Source organism: Accipiter gentilis, chromosome 9 (assembly GCF_929443795.1).
Source record: "Accipiter gentilis chromosome 9, bAccGen1.1, whole genome shotgun sequence".
In the NCBI taxonomy this organism is placed as follows: Eukaryota; Metazoa; Chordata; class Aves; order Accipitriformes; family Accipitridae; genus Astur; species Astur gentilis.
Genome location: NC_064888.1, coordinates 29,063,645 through 29,079,689, shown reverse-complemented (window position 1 = coordinate 29,079,689; position 16,045 = coordinate 29,063,645). Strand labels below are relative to the sequence as shown.

General features: G+C 58.8%; 2 protein-coding genes across 2 annotated transcripts; one reads left to right on the top strand and one right to left on the bottom strand.

Annotated features, from left to right (window-relative positions):
• Nucleotides 1-722: 722 nt before the first annotated feature.
• On the bottom strand, nucleotides 723-6,811 carry LOC126042958 (serine/arginine repetitive matrix protein 1-like). Its single transcript, XM_049810731.1, has 2 exons — nucleotides 6,203-6,811; nucleotides 723-890 (listed from the first exon to the last, which is right to left on the bottom strand). The coding sequence occupies exons 1-2, from the start codon at nucleotides 6,809-6,811 to the stop codon at nucleotides 723-725; spliced, it is 777 nt and encodes a 258-aa protein (XP_049666688.1).
• Nucleotides 6,726-13,157, top strand: TLX1 (T cell leukemia homeobox 1). The gene is made up of 3 exons (XM_049810671.1): nucleotides 6,726-7,278; nucleotides 8,963-9,164; nucleotides 12,935-13,157. Exons 1-3 carry the CDS (start codon nucleotides 6,810-6,812, stop codon nucleotides 13,155-13,157), a joined length of 894 nt encoding a protein of 297 aa, XP_049666628.1. The 5' UTR covers nucleotides 6,726-6,809.
• The last annotated feature ends 2,888 nt before the right edge of the window (nucleotides 13,158-16,045 follow it).

The window sequence follows — 16,045 nt, the reverse complement described above, 5'->3', positions numbered from 1 at the left end:
GGAGGAGAGAGACACGGATCTGTTGGCAAAACAGGACTTTGTCTGATGGGGAAAAGGCCTAGGGCTCGGGGCGGGCAGGAGACAAAAGCAGCCGCCGCTCCCCCGGCGAGCGAACAAACAAGGCAGCTGCCGGCAGCCGGGGTCGGGAGCGGCGAGCAGCCCCCATGGGCGCGGGGGAGCCGCAAGATCGGGGGGCGATATCACGACTGCCACCCTCTGTGTCGCGACAGGCCTGGCTGTCGCAGGGGTCAGCGCTTCTGGGAGCGGGGGGATAGCCAGGAGGAGGCGGCGGAGCGACACGCGTGTCCAGCAGGCGTCTGCTCCCTTATGGCACGGCTGTATTAACTGGCACGGCGAGCGTAATTAAGCCGGGAGTTAATAACGGGGCAGAGCCCCCGGTGTCCCCCGCTGCCGTCGGTGCCCTCGGGGGTGGCGGCCAGACGCCGTTCATTAGCGGCGCTGGTGCGGGGCGGGTGGCCAAGGGGACGGGGCTAATGGGATTACACGCATTTCTGCACGGTGGAGAGAGGGGCTGGTGCCGCAGGACCAATAATTTATCGGCAGATGCTCCTCCGGCAACCGGCAACGTTGAATATTCATGGCACGCCGCCGGGCACTTCGGCCCCCATCGGCCACCACCCCGCTCCCTCCCCTCCCGCGGGTACCCACGGCCGGGGGGCTCTCATCCCTGCCGGGCCCGCCGGCCTGTTGCACGGAGCCGGTCAGTCCCGGGGCGGTGGGAGGTAGGGAGGCAGCCGGGGGGGTGGTGGGTGCTGGGCGACCTGCCCTTCGGGACTCCGCGGCACCCGCACTGCCTGCGCCCGTAGATGCGATGAGCTGCGACCGTTCTCTTCCTTCTCCCGAACCCATTTTCTCCAGGCAGCCAGCGGCTACCAGGAGGCCATGGGAGAGTTTGCGAACTGCTCTAAACACTTAGTTTTGGTAGACAACAACTGCCCCCGGGAGACGTCGTTGACAGCGCGGAGCCGGCCGCGCTCCCCGCCCGGGCCCTGCTGCGCTCCCCCGGCCCCGCCGCTCCTTCCCCGCTGTATTAACTCGTAGCCCCTCGGTCGTTTGTAACCATAAAGGGGAGAAATATTGTTGCGGGCGAAGTTCGTGCGATGCTGCGGCTCCCGCCCGCTCCCGCTGCGCTAGGCACTTTATACTCATTAAGTGCAGCGGCGCTAAGTCATTACTGTAATAAGGAGTTATGCTGAATACAAGGGGCCACGCTTCCAAAGCCATAAATTACAACTGTCAGTGCGTATTCGAGGGATCAACAGAGCTGGGAGTAATTATTTACAGCGTGCTTTATAGAGCAATTAAAAATTCCCCAAATGGTGTTAATTGCTTTTAATGCGCAGGAAGCGCGGCCCGCCCTTCCCGCGGACGCGGAGCCGGGGCAAAGCCCCCTCGGCCGGCCGGGCTCCGGGGACCCTCCGCAGGGGCTGGCTCTCGGTGGGAATTGCGGGAAACGAGATTTCGCGTTGGGAAGCCCGCACTGCCGCGGGAGGCCGGCTGGTTGGTGCGGGGCTCGCCCTGCTTCGCTATCGGCGGCTGTCGCGACACTTGCGACGTATCTCAGAGGAAGCGGCAGCGCTGAAAGGCAGACCCCCGACGGCAGCGGGGACCGCGTCCCCCTGCTCGGGGCAGCGGCGGGGACTGCCCGGCGGGGCCGTCGTGCCCCGGGGCCGCCTGGCAGGGCTCTCCGGCCGGCTTCTGTGCACAGTCCGGGCCCCCGTGGCCCCCCATGGGCACCGGTTCCTCCACCGTAATTGATTTCACAGGGGTCGGGATGGGAGAAAAAGAGCTGCGGGAGGTGATGGACGTGCAGAAGGGTGAATAATCACCCGGGGCTGGGGGAGCCCCCAGCCCAACGAATTAAACGAATTAAGAAGCGAGGAAGGGAAGGAGTCGGGGTACGCCATTCTGCTGATGGGGCGAGGGTGTGTTTGTCACCCTGCACCTGCCTGCAGCTCTCCTTTTAGGAAAATAGGAGGAACTTACAGGTTCCAGAAAGCACTGCTCCAAGTGCAGGTTTTGGAGTGAGCCCAGTGCGCTTTGCTGGGACCTTGCCAAGGTCCCAGACACACCGCTTTTGTCCCCAGCCCCTGCAGGAAGGCTTGTATTTCACAGCAGTCTCCTGGCCAGCAGCTGCAAGGCAAGGAGGCAGCTTGCAATGCCGAGCTCCTGGGAGCCCTGAGCTGTAGAGGAGCTCAGTGGTGAAGGGGACCCCTGGAAACCCAGCAAGGCAGAAGAAAAAGGGAAGTGGAGGGTGGAGTTCAGGCCCTGGCTGGGCTGCCTGTCTCCGCTAGCAGGAGGCAGATGCACCCGATCAATGAGACAACCTGAGAAAGGATCCCCAGGCCTTTGTGGGGAGGGAGAGGGGAGCTTTACGAAGCACGGGAAGGACCCTAGTCTCTATTGCCATCCTCTAGCGTGGACATACTAAGCCCGCAACCCTCAGCTGGGGGCAGGATTGAACCACTGATTTGGAAATGAGCCTGTCCCAGCAGCTGCTCGGGGCAGGTGAGGGGGGACAAAAGTTTCAAGGCTGGCAGGAATATGTAAGTGGCCATGGGTGCTTGAAAGGGGTGAGATGCTCTGGAGAAGTAGAGGCTAAGGGCGTTGTTCTCCTCCATGTACTGATTTTGCAGTAACTTAGTGCATGTGTCAGCTCCTGCATTGGAGACTTTCTTCCACCTCTGAAGAGGGCTGATCCAGCTTGTTGATATTTCCTGCAGGAAAAGATTTCTCTGGCCAGAAAAGAAACCCCACTGCCCTAAATAGCTCTTAGGGCAAACACCTGAGAATGCCTGTCTCCCCGGGCTCTGCTCAGTGTGATCTTTGAGTGATTTTTTTTTTGCAGGGCCTGACATCCAGAGCCCTAGCAAAGATGGACAAATCCAGCCCTCAGCTGGTGGGAGGATGCTTGCTGGGGATCTGCCTCCAAGCATCAGCCAGGCAGAGCCAGCTGGACTGGGGTGCCTCTGCCCCCTGCCCTGGGCATCCATTTGTAGGATCATTGGATGCACCTCCAAGCAGGTGCTGACCCTTGTAAACACTCCTGTTGGGATGTGAACCCACAAGCACCAAGACTGGCCCTGGTATATCCCGGTGTGTGAGCTTGCAGCACTGCGTGTCCTCTTAGAGGACTGAAGTCCTCTTTAGCCCTAAAATTAGGGAGCTGGATGCAAAGGCTATAAATTAATTGCCAGCTCTCATGAGATGGATTATTTCCAGAACCTCGTGCTCTACAGCACTTCTCAAGCCCCAGACACAGAGAGCCCAAGGGGAAACTAAGGTCAGCACCAATTTGAACAGGAGCATCTGAACCGGGTGTTGTCCTGAAGCTTAGCTGTGCAGTGCCCAGACTTCCAATGCCAGGAGCTGTGTGGCTTTCTTAAGGCTGCAGGTGAGGTCTGCGGCTTGTGCAGGGATTAAATCCTGGGGCTGTGCATCCTCCCAAAACCCATCAATAATTGCCATTGACTTCCAGAAGGCTTGAATCCCAGTTGGGACCTAGCCCTGCCCGCCCTTCTCCTTTGTCCTCACCGGGTGCTGGGCAGAGGAAGACCTGACTTACCTGTAGTCTGTCTCCTGGTCTGTTTTATTGCCTGAAGGCCCCTACCTTGGGCTCAGCAGCTGGGGGCTGTGATCCTCATTAGCCAGCCTAGCTCACTGGTGGTGACCTTGTGATTTCTCAGGGCCAGTCCCTCCAGGGCCCTCAGCATCTGCTCAGCCTGGGGGATCTCTGGTGCAGGGAAAACCAAAGGTTTTGCCCAGCATCGACCAGGGCCTTTGGGATCCGCAAGCAGCATCGGAAGACTGTTATTTATTGGAGAGAGGGCACCTCCCGGGTCTCAGCAGCAGAGCTGGGTCCCCTCCGGATGTCAGGGCTCGGTGCCAGGGGACTCTGTGGCACTGTGTGAGGCCAGCATGGCATGCTTTGCCACTTCCCTGTGGAGACAAACTGACATGCTCAGGGCTGGTGAGCAGGCTCTGCCCCACATCCCCCGTGTGGGAAGGGGTTGGAGAAGAAGCCCAGGCTGGTCCTGGACAAGGGCAAAGGCAGCTGCAGCCCTGGGGGATGAGAAGGCCCCCTGCCCGAGGGCAGCCTCCCGGCCCTGGCTGGCCCCAACCCTCTCTCCCTCCCTCCCTCCCTCCCCTCCCAGCTCCTCCTAACCACAAGGACTTTGGTTGATGGAGCTGGCGCCAGCGAGTTCCCTGAAGAGTTCAGAAGTCAAGAACTGAGGCAGGTACAGGGAGGGGGGGAAACCTGACCCCGGCAGGCAGGCCTGGGCGGTGGCGGGGGGAGCAGGCTGGCCGGGCACTGGGCACCAGCTGGGCACGGGGCTGAGGGGCGGCTGTGAGCTGCTGCTGCCCGCTGTGCCTCCACTGCCTCCCCAGTGTGGGACCGTGGTGGTGGGTGCGGTGATGGTGGTGGGTCTTGGGGTGTCACAGCAGGGTTGTGGCTGGGGTGAGGGTGGCAGGAACCCACGAGCACTGGTGTGTCAGTGTGTGTTTGTGTGTGTGTCTGGGGGTGTCTGAATGCATAGGTATAGGGGTGCATTGATGCGTGTTGTGGGAGTGAATGTGCATGTGTGAATGCATACAGTCGTGAAGGTGTGAGTGAGAATGCACATGTGTGTGAATTTGTGCGGGTGCAGGGAGGGTTGTAAGTGTCTGTAAGAATGAGGGGGCATGTGAGTATGTGTGCACAAACGTAGGTGCAAGCAAATGCGTGGGACTGTGTGGCAGCATGGGTGCCTGTGAGCTCATGAGGGTGTTTGTGAGCGTGTGTGTTTGTGAGGGTGAGGCCGTGTGAGTGGGTGTGTGTCTATGTGAGAATGCAGATGGGATATGTGTATGTATAGCGGTGAGTGAGGAGGTGTACCTGAGTGCATTGGCACGACTTCCTGTGCCAGTGCATTTGTATTGCGTGGGGGATGCCCCAGAGCGGACTGTCTTGCAGGACCTCCACAGTCCCCCGTGGGCACTAAAGCACTGGCACATCGAAGACATAGAGTGCGGCGTTTGCCCCAGCCGAGGCGGAGGGGGCCTGTCGGCTCCAGTCAGGAGTGGGGAGGTCGCAGCGGGCTGCCCAGTGCTGGCAGAGCACAAACCATTGGGGAAACCCTCGACTCTGCAGAGCTGGAGCTCTGGGCAGAGCCGGTCGGCAGCAGCAGGGCGGGGGGGCCAAAGCCGGTCGTTCCCCCGCCCCAGCGGCTGCTCTGCCCCCCACCCAGCTGCGCGGAGCAGGAGCACCGACGGGCCAGGGCCAAAACAAGTTTTGCAGCAAATCACGGCAGCGGCTTTCAATTTCTAAAGAGTATTTATTTACTTATCTATTTATTTATTTATCAACGAAACCACTCATCTCCCCGCGGGAGGGGGCGGCGGCGAAGGCGCGGCCGGGCCCCGGCAGCAGCGGGTGCCCCGGCAGCAGCGGGTGCCCCGTCCAGCCCCCGCCCCGCCGCCGTGTGTGCCGCTGCCCCGGGGGGAGCAGCTGGGGCCGGCCCTCGTCCCGGGGGAATGAGACACCCGGGTTCTCTGGGGGGAGGTGTGCCCCAGGCGCCCATCACCTCCTCCCGTGATATCCCCTCCACGGGCCTGGGCACCCGTGGAGGCCCTGCTGACCGCCCCCATTCTGGGGTCTGGAGATGGGGGGACCCCCTCCTCCTCCACGGCTTTTTGAGAGATGCTGACTTTTGAAATGGAGACACCCCCCCTTCGGAGAAAAGGGGCACGGGGGGGTCTGGAACCCCTCCAGAAGGGTATCCCCTGGCTTTAGGCCTCGCACGGGATCAGCTGGCAGCCCACGGGGATCGCGACCCAGGGCCCCCCCCCGCGGGGGCTGGCAGCCAGGACCACCCCCCCCTCCCAGCAGCCCAAGGCCACAAACTCCGAGGCAAAACGTCCCCCTCCACCGCCGGGTACCTGCTGCTCCTTTACCCACCCCAATGCCCTGCGCGCACCCAGCACTGACTTTATAAGGCCGAGGCGGCTGGTGGCTTTTTTTTTTTTTTTTTTTTTTTTTTTTGGGGGGGGGGGAGCTGGGGAAGAAGAAACTCCTTTTCTCGTGTGCTCTTCTCTGCTGTCATTCACTCGGCTCTTTTCAGCATCCAGCCAATGGAGAGTGAGGGCCCGGGAGCAGCAGGCCTTGGGTAGCGTGATTGATGGGCAAGCGGGGCGCTCGCACTCGCACTCCGCCGCGGCCGCGCTCCGCTCCGCGGGGCTCTCGGCTCCCCACCGCCTGCGGCGGCGAGGGGTCCCCGGGGCACCTTCGTGTGTGTGTGTGTCTCGGGTGAGTGGCTCCCGGCTCGGCGTCTTGGTTGGGTCTTGGCGGCGTGGGGGTGCCGGGTCTCATCGGAGCGGGACCGGCGCGCGTGGGTGTCGCTTCTCTGCTCCCGGAGGCTGTGGGGTCCAGCGGGTGCGTGCGGAGCGGCTGCGCCTCGCGTGTGCAGCTCCCGTGCCTCGGCCGGGCACGGCTGTCGCGTCCTGGGCTGCGGGGTTGCTCGGCTCCCGTGCCCCGGTTGCGCATGGCTCTGCTGTCGGGTCTTCGGGCTGAGCGTGTGGCTGCCGCGTCCCGGCCGTGCGTGGCTCTGCTGGTGCGTCTCGGGGTGCGCGGCCGCCCTGCCATGGGACCGAGCGCGTAGCCGGCGCGTCGCGGCTGTGCGCGGCTCCCTTGCGTGGCCTTGCCGCGTTTCGGGGCGGTGCGGGGCTGTGCTGCCCGGCCCGGCGCGGAGGTCCGGCCCCGGTGCCCCGGGGCGTTGTGTGCGGCTCCGCTGCCGGGGCCGGGCGGCGGCATGGAGCACCTCGGGGCTCACCACCTGCACCAAGGCCAAGCCGAGCCCATCAGCTTCGGCATCGACCAGATCCTCAACACGTCGGAGCCGGGCAGCTGCATGGTGTCGCACCCGCGGCTGCAGGACTCGGCGGACTACGGGCTGGGCTGCATCGTGGGCAGCGCCTACAACACGGTCACGGGTGGCTACGGGGCGAGCGGCGGCGCGGCCGGCGCCTACACCGGCACCTCCTGCAGCATGGGCGGCCTGCCCGGCTCCTACAACGTGAACATGGCGGTGAGCATGAACGGCAACACCTTGAGCTCGGCCGGGGGGGTGATCCGCGTCCCGGCCCATCGCCCGGTGGCCGGCGGCGTCCACCAGCCCCTCTCCGCCGCCGTGCCGGCGGTGAACGGCATGAACAGTCTCACGGGGCTCACCTTTCCTTGGATGGAGAGCAACAGGCGGTACACAAAAGACAGGTTCACAGGTGAGTCGGGCCACCGGGACCCCCCCTTCCCTCCCTGCTCCCGCCGCCCCGCTCCCTTCCCCGCCGCCCGGCCTCGGCGCGGCAGCCGCTGCCCGAAGGGGAAAGCAAGATCCGGCCCCGGCTGCAGAGAGCGGCCCGGATCGCCCTGGGAAGTCGGTCCCGGCGGAGGCCAGAAGAAAGGAGGGGTGGAAAATCAGGCGCATTCAGTCCCCCCTAAATGCATTGGTTTTGTATTGGTTTGGTTTTTATTTTTGGGGTGTTTTGGGGTTTTTGTTTGTTTGTTTCTTCGTTGTTCGGTTTTGTGGTTTGGTTTTGTTTTGGTTTGGTTTTTGTTTTTTTTTTTTTGGTGGTGGTTTGAGTTTGTTGTTGTTTTTTCTTTTCCTCTTTTTTTTTTTTTTTTTTTTTTTTTTTCCCGGGATACGGCCCGGGAAAGGCTGGCAGGGAGGAAACGGGATGGCAAACTCCGCACCCTTCCCGCAAGGCCCGGGCACGGCTGCCCGCTCCCCGCGGCCCCGCCACCCGGCCCAACACCCGCGCAAAGTTTCCTTTAAAATAGAGGGTTATTTCGGAGGCACAGCCCGGCCCGGCGGGAAAGGAGCCCGGCGGCCCCGGCCCTCGCCCGCCCGGGAAGGCCGGCCCGTTGCCGGCCGCTCGTAGGGCTGTTTTTCCCGTGCGTACCGTAACCGGGCTGGGTTTCTCCGCCTGCGGGTTTCGGCTCAGCCTTTCTCCCGCCAAAAGGGACTTTTTACAGCCCCGAGCAGAGCCGGGCTCGGGCTGGAGCCGCTTTCCGGACCCGCCGCCGTTTCCAGGTGTATCTGGCCTCGTCCTTCGGCGCCAACAAAGCAAAATCTCGAACAACGAAAATAAATTAAAAAACACAAACAAAACCAAAAAAAGCAACGAAATTGTGACGGGGGAAAAATCAGCCCCCGCTCCTGCAGCGCCCGCACCGGACCCTCTTCCCGGGGGCGGAAACCGAGGCCCGATTTTTGCAAGTTCACGTTTAATTTCGGCCCGATGGCGCTCGGCTGGGGCATGGCCGCGGGCGAGCAAACGGGCCGTTCCGCTGGCAGGCACTGGGCTGAATTGCACGGAGCCCCTTCCTGGCCCGGCCCGGCTGAGACACGCCGCAAGTTTTCCCCAATTATTTTTCGTTCCTGTGGGGAAAAACAAAACAAAAACCCAATAATACTAAAAAGAAACAAAACAACGAATCGCAACTCCCGTTTCCGGCTCGGGAAGTTATTTCCCGCGTACGAAACGCGGGGCCGAGGACGGCGGGTTTACCGCCGCACCCAAACGAAATTAAACCGAGCCCCGTTCGCACGAAGCGCGGACCCCCGGCCCGGCGCCAGGACCGGCTGCCGCTATTGCCCCCCCCGGCACTTCGCCGGGCAAGCGGCCGCCTTCCCCGCCGCTAAAGGCGAACGGTGCCCGGCCGGTGCCCCCCACCCCCCCGCAGCCCCCGGGGAAGGCGCCGGGGCCGCCGCCGCGTTTTTGCAGCCCGTGCGCGGATGTCGGCGGGGAAGCGGCGGCTTCGCAGCGGGGGGGTCCCCATCCCAGCGCCAGGGAGCCGGAGCCCCTCTGCTGATCTGTCGCTGCTTGCTTCTTTGCCTCTCATCCCCCCCTCCTCCCGTGTCCCCCCCAGTGGCCCTCTCACCCTTCACTGTAACACGCCGTATAGGTCACCCCTACCAGAACCGCACGCCTCCCAAGAAGAAGAAGCCGCGCACCTCCTTCACCCGCCTGCAGATCTGCGAGCTGGAGAAGCGCTTCCACCGGCAAAAGTACCTGGCCTCGGCCGAGCGCGCTGCCCTGGCCAAGGCCCTTAAGATGACGGACGCCCAGGTGAAGACCTGGTTCCAGAACCGGCGCACCAAGTGGAGGTGAGGGGCTTGGGGGCTCGGCAGACGTGGGGGGCAGGCGCTGGGGCAGCCCTGGGGGAGCGGGCCCGGCTGCTGCCGGCTCTGCCAGCGGCATTGGTGGGTCCGAGTTGGGGCGCGAGTCCTGCAAGCGCACGCACAGGGGAGTCACGCGTGTGTCTGAATGTGAATGTGTGTGTACACATGCATGGGAATGCCCGTGTGCATGCACAGCAGTGTGTGTGCGTGCAGCACCTGTGGATGCGAGTGGGGGGGGGGGGTGTAGGCCGTGTGTGCACACACCTGTACGTGCGTGCAGTGGTATGAGAGTGTGTGCACACTGGTGGGTGTCTGTGCAAAGCAGGACATGCATGTGTAACTCTGCACCTTGTGTGCGAATGCTTTTGTGTGAAGGCCACATACGCTTGGGTGTGCCCACGGACGGTGCGTGTATGTGTGTGCGCGCCTGTGTGTGAGTGTGCACGGGGGTGTGCGTGCAAACCAGACGCCGGCGTATGGATGCGTGTGCGGTGTGCATGCGGGCAGCGTGCGTTCCATCTGTGAGTGTGTGTGTGTGTGTGTGTGTGAGCACACCGGGTCTGCGTGCAAGTAGGTGTGCACGTACGCAACGCGGATGAACGCATGTGTGCCTACACACCTGCTCGGTGCGCCGTGCGGGGCAGGGGGCTGTGCGGTGGGTGCAGGCGGTACCACCGGGAGCCCGGTGGGTGCAGCGGCTCCATCGCACCGTTCCTCGGCAGCAGCCCGCGGGAGCCCTCGGCCCGGCCCGGCGGGGTGCGCCCGGGGCGACGGGGGGGGTGTGTGCGGGAGCCGGACCCGCCGGTGCGCGGCCGCGGGGGCAGCGCGACCCTCCGGCGCCGGGGCAGGGCCGCACCCCGGCGTGGGAGCGCGGCTGGGGCCGGATCCTGCTGCCAGGATATCGGGCTCTGCATAACGCGAAGATTTTCAGCCCCGCGGGGTGTACGGCACCTCCTCGCCAAAACGCTTTCTTTTTGTTCTCCTGCCGGGCGTGCCGGTGAAGCCGGGCAGGAGAGGAAGAGGAGGCCGGGCTCAAACGGAGCCTCCCGGGCTCTGTCGCCGTGACCCTGCCCTTCCCAGGCTGCAGCTTCCCGGGGGTGTCCCCGGGGAAGGCACCCCAGTCCTGGGAGCATCCCCTGCCCTGCGCCGGGCTGGGGACAGGCACCCTGCGGGCGGGGAGGAGATTGGGCAAGGGGCAGCTCCCCTGGCAGGTCAGAGAAGGGGGTGTTACTGGGTGCTGAGCCTTGGGCGCAGGCAGGAATGGGACAGTGATTGCCTGGGGATACTGGGATTGGGTAAGAAATGGGGGACGAGGGACTTGAATCCAAGGGTGTGGGTGAATCCCCCCTCAGCAAGTCCTTCCCTAAAGAAGGAAGATCAGCTCCCCCAGTGCCAGGAAGTCTCTAGCTGGAGTGATCTCTGTCAGCCAGGAGCAGAGTCCTGGAGGAGGAGCGCTCTTGCCGTGGCCTGCGAAACAGGGTCAGCTGTGTCTTCTAACCTGGTTTCCTAAGGAAGCGAGGCAAATGCAGCTTGGCTGGCTCTCCATCTGTCTGTCAATACTCTTTGCGTCTGTTGGCTAAGTCAGCCCCCTTTGGCAGAGAAGCAGAGGATACAAACCTATTCATATGTTAGGCAAAAAATAGCTGGGTAAAGAGAAACAAAACCCTGGTTCTGCCTAAGGGAAAGGCTACAGCGTGATCTCAGCCATAGTGTTAGACATGGGAGAATCCCCACTAGCCTGATCCAGAGGGACTCACGCTTGTAAGCTCTGCTTGTTTGCATCTGTGCACGCTGGGTGTTGCGGTGGAGATGCGGATACCCCGGCCGATGGCAGGCCTGGCTCAGTGCCCCGGGCCCCTGCGCAGGGTAGTGGGCTCTAAGCGGTGCCTGGAGCGCTGGGTGCTGGAAGGAGCCGCTTGCAGGCTCAGTGTGAGCTAGGCAGTGGGGAATATCTGAGAAAAGAAAGTTGCTTTAAGCCCTCTGAGGGATTTAACTGCTTAAATAAATGCATGCTAGGGGAGGAGAGTCTCTCCTCTGCTCGTTGCTTGGATGTCTCTGCTGGAGTGGGTGGCTGTGTGATCCCCTCCCCAGACTGGGGCTCTTGCTTGAGACACAGGCATCGAGGTTTAGTTCCTTCCAGGCAGATTTGAACAGGCAAATCCCAGCCTGACATGAATGCATGAATGGGCCAGCTGCTTGGAGCAGGGGGATATTTGGGTGCTCACAGCCACTGTGCTCCTGACCGCCCTGGACACGGGGCTCCTTCCCTCCCCCTGGAGCATCTCTTCATTGTGCAGGGAGTCATTAAATATTCATCGAGGCAGAGACGGAGCGGCTCTTGGGCTGAGCAGGGAGGGCTGATGCTGCTCTGAGCCCCCTCTCCCCGGGATGTCTGACTGAGATGTTGACACAGTGATTAGAGCAGGGACTAAGCCCTGAGCTACCTGCTCCCGGGCAGGAGCCCTGGCCGCAGGCCTGGAGGCTCAGGTGCCCCGGAGGCCCATGGCCCACATCCAGCCCTCACCCATTTCCCCGGGTGGGGACCTAGGGACCCCCTGCCCTGTGCTCTTAGATGTCACTGCAGAGCTCAGAGCTGCCACTTCCAGTCCCTGCAGCCAAAGAAGATGAGACATGTCACATCCCCCTGAGCTGCTAAATTAAAAAGCTGCCATTTCCCCTGTCACTGATCCACTGAAGCTGCCAGGAGAGCCTCAGCTGGGCCCTGGGGTGGGAGGGAGGGAGGGGGTGCTTTGGGGATCATCCTGGGACTGGCACTGTAAGCCGCCCCAGCAGTGTCACCGGAGGTGCCAGGTGATGTTCACAGTAAAAGCAGAGGTGATCGCAGGCTGCAGTCTCCAGACTGACCCTCTATCCAAGCAAGGGGTGGCTGGGATTTTCGTTGTGGATTTAAGTGTGTTCAGGCCATTTCTTCCTATCCCATCCCCTCCTCCCCGACAGCCCATAGCTGGGACCCTACCAGCACTGGAAAGGACCCCTGCAGGCCCCCTAATCCCCCCCTCGGCAGGATCAGCCCTGCCAGTGTCATTCCAGACAGATGTGTGTCCAACCTGTTCTTAAAAATACTGTCCTTCACCCTGCCCAGACAGTTTATTCTGGGCTTTGATTCTTCTTGCTGCTAAAAATGCATTTCTACTGTTTAGCTGACATTTTGCTGATTTTTGTCCTGCCTGCCGTGGGTGTGTTGTTACCTTCATCCAGAGTCTCGACAGCTGGCCACCGCAGCCCAGCGGAGGAGATGGCAGACCTGGGTGCTGGGAAGGGGATGCCCAGGGGGATGTTGCCTGTCTCCCAGCTGTGTGGCACGGCCAGTCAGTGATGTCTCACCTTGCTCCTTCTCCATCCTCCTCACTGCGGCATCGTGCGCTTGGCTCTCACTGCTGGGCACAGAACATGTTTGCAGGGAATCGCACCTTTTGCAACGCTGTTGTGTGCCCCTTTGGCTGTTTTGGCTCTGCTTGGATTTTTCCCATGGCGGAAAATAAACCAGAGCTGTGGGCTGCTCCTGGCTGTCTTTGATCAGAGCAATTCTTGCTGGGGCCAGTAAGATAGACAGCCCCACTCCCCAGTTTATGGGATTTACTGGCAGTTTGTGCAGGGGATGTAGGACCACGCTGTGGCTAGGCGCCCTCTTTTCCTACCCCCCTCCAGCCCTAAGCACTCAGCGTAACCTATTCTCTCTGGAGATAACCCTCCTTTGCTCCCCCGGGCTCCCCTAACCGCTCTCTCTCTCCTAGGAGGCAGACGGCGGAGGAGCGGGAGGCCGAGCGGCAGCAAGCGAACCGCATCCTCATGCAGCTGCAGCAGGAGGCCTTCCAAAAAACCATCAACCAGCCCATCCAAGCCGACCCCATCTGTGTCCACAACTCCTCTCTCTTTGCCCTCCAGAACCTCCAGCCTTGGTCTGACGACTCCACCAAAATCACCAGCGTCACCACCGTCGCCTCCGCTTGCGAATAAGGCTGGCACCTGCCAGCGGTACGTGCACCTTCTGCCGGCGGGGCTGTCCCCGGGGGGACATGTGGCATCCCTGTTTCTCCCCGGGGAAGGCTGGCACCCCACGGTCCTTTGGCCACATGTGCATCCCACGTGTCTGGCTGGGGAAAGCCTCCACGAAGACCGAAAGGAAGGGAAACCACCCCAAAAACTCTCCCCACCCGTGGGGTTGCTGGAGCAGCGATGGTGTCTCACCTCCCCCCAACCCTTTTGTTCTCTTGAAAGTCTTCGGTGCTGACCGTGAACTTGCTGACGTGCTGCCATACAAAAGCCCAGCCCTGACAGACACGACCGCCGGCGTGCGCCCAGCTGGGGGAGAAAAAACTTCCTTTGGATTCTGCTGGTGGCAGTGCAAAGCCTGGGGTCGCCCTTATATATCCATATATATATATATATATATATATAAAAAGTGTGTGTATATATATGTATATATATGTATACTTTGGACTGATGGCTTGAAACAAAAGGAGGAGGCTCCCTGGAAAGTGCATCTCTGCCGCGAACCTCCTCAGGTCGTCCGCGCCGGAGACGCTCGGGGATGCAACAAATGGAGGAAATAGCAGCAATTTCTGCTTGCGCCAGATGGGAACCCTTCGGATCTCACCTCGCTGTCTCTCCATCTCTCCTCCCCTTTTTCATTAATTTTTTTCTTGCAAAGGGGGAATAAGAGAAGGATCTGACAGACTCCTGAGGACGGTAAATATGATATCTCAATTGTATGAAGAGCCCAAACTGTCCCTGGCTGCCACAGACTCCGTGCCCATCAGCGTGTATTTTAATAACAAGAAGACCTTGGTGGCAGTTTGCGAGGGTAATGCAGTTTCTTTCCATGGATTATTTCCATATCATTTGCAAAATGTTGTCCAATGTTTTATTTTACCTGTTTCCCTTTAGAAGGCAGTTCCTGATGGCAAAGAATTGGTTTCACTCTCAACTGTTTAACTTAGTTGTTTCTTTAATTGTACCAAGGGAATAAGACAAAATTAAACAAAGCACTTCTTATAGCAAATGCCAGGAATATATAGATATATATATATACAGTATATATTTTTCAGTTACTTATAATCTAAAACAGCACTGCCAATTTAAGCAGCTAGTACAAACAAGCAATCAGAAAACCTATTTTCAGTGAGATTTTTAAAGTCATTCATTCATTTGGGTTTTTTAAGTTATGCACTTACAAGGTGTTTTATGTGTATTCATTTTATAAAGTGCTTGTGTAATTTATGTGGAAATGAAAAAGAAAATAAAAAAAAAAGTAATCTCCAGGGTACTGAATAAATCATTTAAAGCCTTGCTTTTCCCTGCCTATTAGTTCCCTGAGAGGAGACAGCGTATCTACAACTACTGCTGAAGCCTCTGCTATTTTTTTTAAATGAAAATAGAGTTAGCGTTTCCATATGACTTTGCTCAGGTCCACTTGGCTTTGGAAGCTCCAGAGGTGATTTGCTGTATTCTAATCCCCAGTCCTGTAAACATTTTCAGGCTTCAACCCAGCAGTGCATTTAGCACCCGCTTTAATCAAAGCCCTTCTGGGGGGCTTGCTGGGGGTGGCAGGAATTGCGCAGGGGCTTGGCCTTAAACTCCTGTTGAATAATTTCTTGAATGAGACCTTGGATTGGGGTCTAGCCTGGGCTGGGAGGATCTAGAGATGTTCGTGTCTGAGACTTTATATGGAAAGGGGAATTTGGTTATAAAGAAACGTGCAAGAGTATATTTTAGAAACAACCTTGCAGGGAATTATTCTAGGGACCCTGTTTTCCATTCGTGCTCAGCCTTACTCAGGGACGTCGTCCCCAGCTAGGCAAGCCTTTCTCAGAGGAAAATCAAACCAGTGGGAAAACTCCCGTCTGCTTCCTTGGGGGACAATCCCAGCCTCACAGCCAGGGAAGCTGGGTTGACTTCAGCCTGCTGTTTCCTTCCAGCACTGGGAATTACTGGGTAAAGGATGTTGGAGGAGAGGACTGAGAGGGGCGGCCAGCCACGAGCCGCTGGCGGGGACCGCCTGACGTGGCCCTGGGGGCCAGGCTGCCGTCTGGGACGTGGGCGACAGAATGCCCCGAGCCTTTGATAGCCGGCGGTCGATAGCGCTCCTGGAAGCTGGGTCCTCTGGGTGCAGCATGGCTGGGAGCTTAAGGCGGTGTGTGAATAGCCTGCTTTACGCAACATCTCTTGTTGCAGGGTAGGGCTGAAAATTTATGGTGCTGCAGGACTTTCCCATCCTGCAGTCCAATACATGAGTGAACACAGAGAAACATTTGGAGCGACGGAGAGACGAAAAGCCAAAAAAGAAAAAAAAAAAGATAAAACACAGGAAAATAAGTAAATACAGAAAACACACATTTTGGGAAATATCTTTAAAAGATGCCCTGAAAAAACGCTAAAATAAAATACCTTGTATTTTTTTTCTGAGATAAATTTCACAGAATTCTTTTGTTTGAATTCTGTTTCATACCACAGACAGATTTTTAGGAGCTGATTAACCTAATTATTTAATATGTGCCCAACTTCGGCTACAAAGATAATTCTGGGCTTAGGGCTTACTTCTTTGGGAGACATTGCTGTGTACAAATCTTTAATGGTTTACAGTTTGTTGCAGTGTGTGTTTTTGTTTTCAAGGTTTCTGCGTAGGAAAAAGCACCAACCACAAAATAATAAAAAAAAAGGATGATGGAGCTCACTGTTGATATTAAAAGTGTTTTCTATTTTATTATTATGACACATCAATATCTTAAAATTTAATTCCAAGACAGCCATTTTATAATATCCACATTATTCAGTTCATATTCCAAAATGTTCCCCAGCAAAGTTGAATGTATGATAATGCACATTCAAGGGCATGTGTTTAGATA

What these genes read in the sequence shown, in the direction of transcription:
- TLX1 (XM_049810671.1), top strand. Translation starts at nt 6,810, where the DNA reads ATGGAGCACCTCGGGGCTCACCACCTGCACCAAGGCCAAGCCGAGCCC. An exon ending in CACAAAAGACAGGTTCACAG is followed by an intron (nt 7,279 to 8,962) that starts GTGAGTCGGGCC and finishes CACGCCGTATAG; the next exon opens with GTCACCCCTACCAGAACCGC. An exon ending in AACCGGCGCACCAAGTGGAG is followed by an intron (nt 9,165 to 12,934) that starts GTGAGGGGCTTG and finishes TCTCTCTCCTAG; the next exon opens with GAGGCAGACGGCGGAGGAGC.
- LOC126042958 (XM_049810731.1), bottom strand. Translation starts at nt 6,811, where the DNA reads ATGCCGCCGCCCGGCCCCGGCAGCGGAGCCGCACACAACGCCCCGGGG. An exon ending in GCGGCCGCGGCGGAGTGCGA is followed by an intron (nt 891 to 6,202) that starts GTGCGAGCGCCC and finishes GCCTCCTGGTAG; the next exon opens with CCGCTGGCTGCCTGGAGAAA.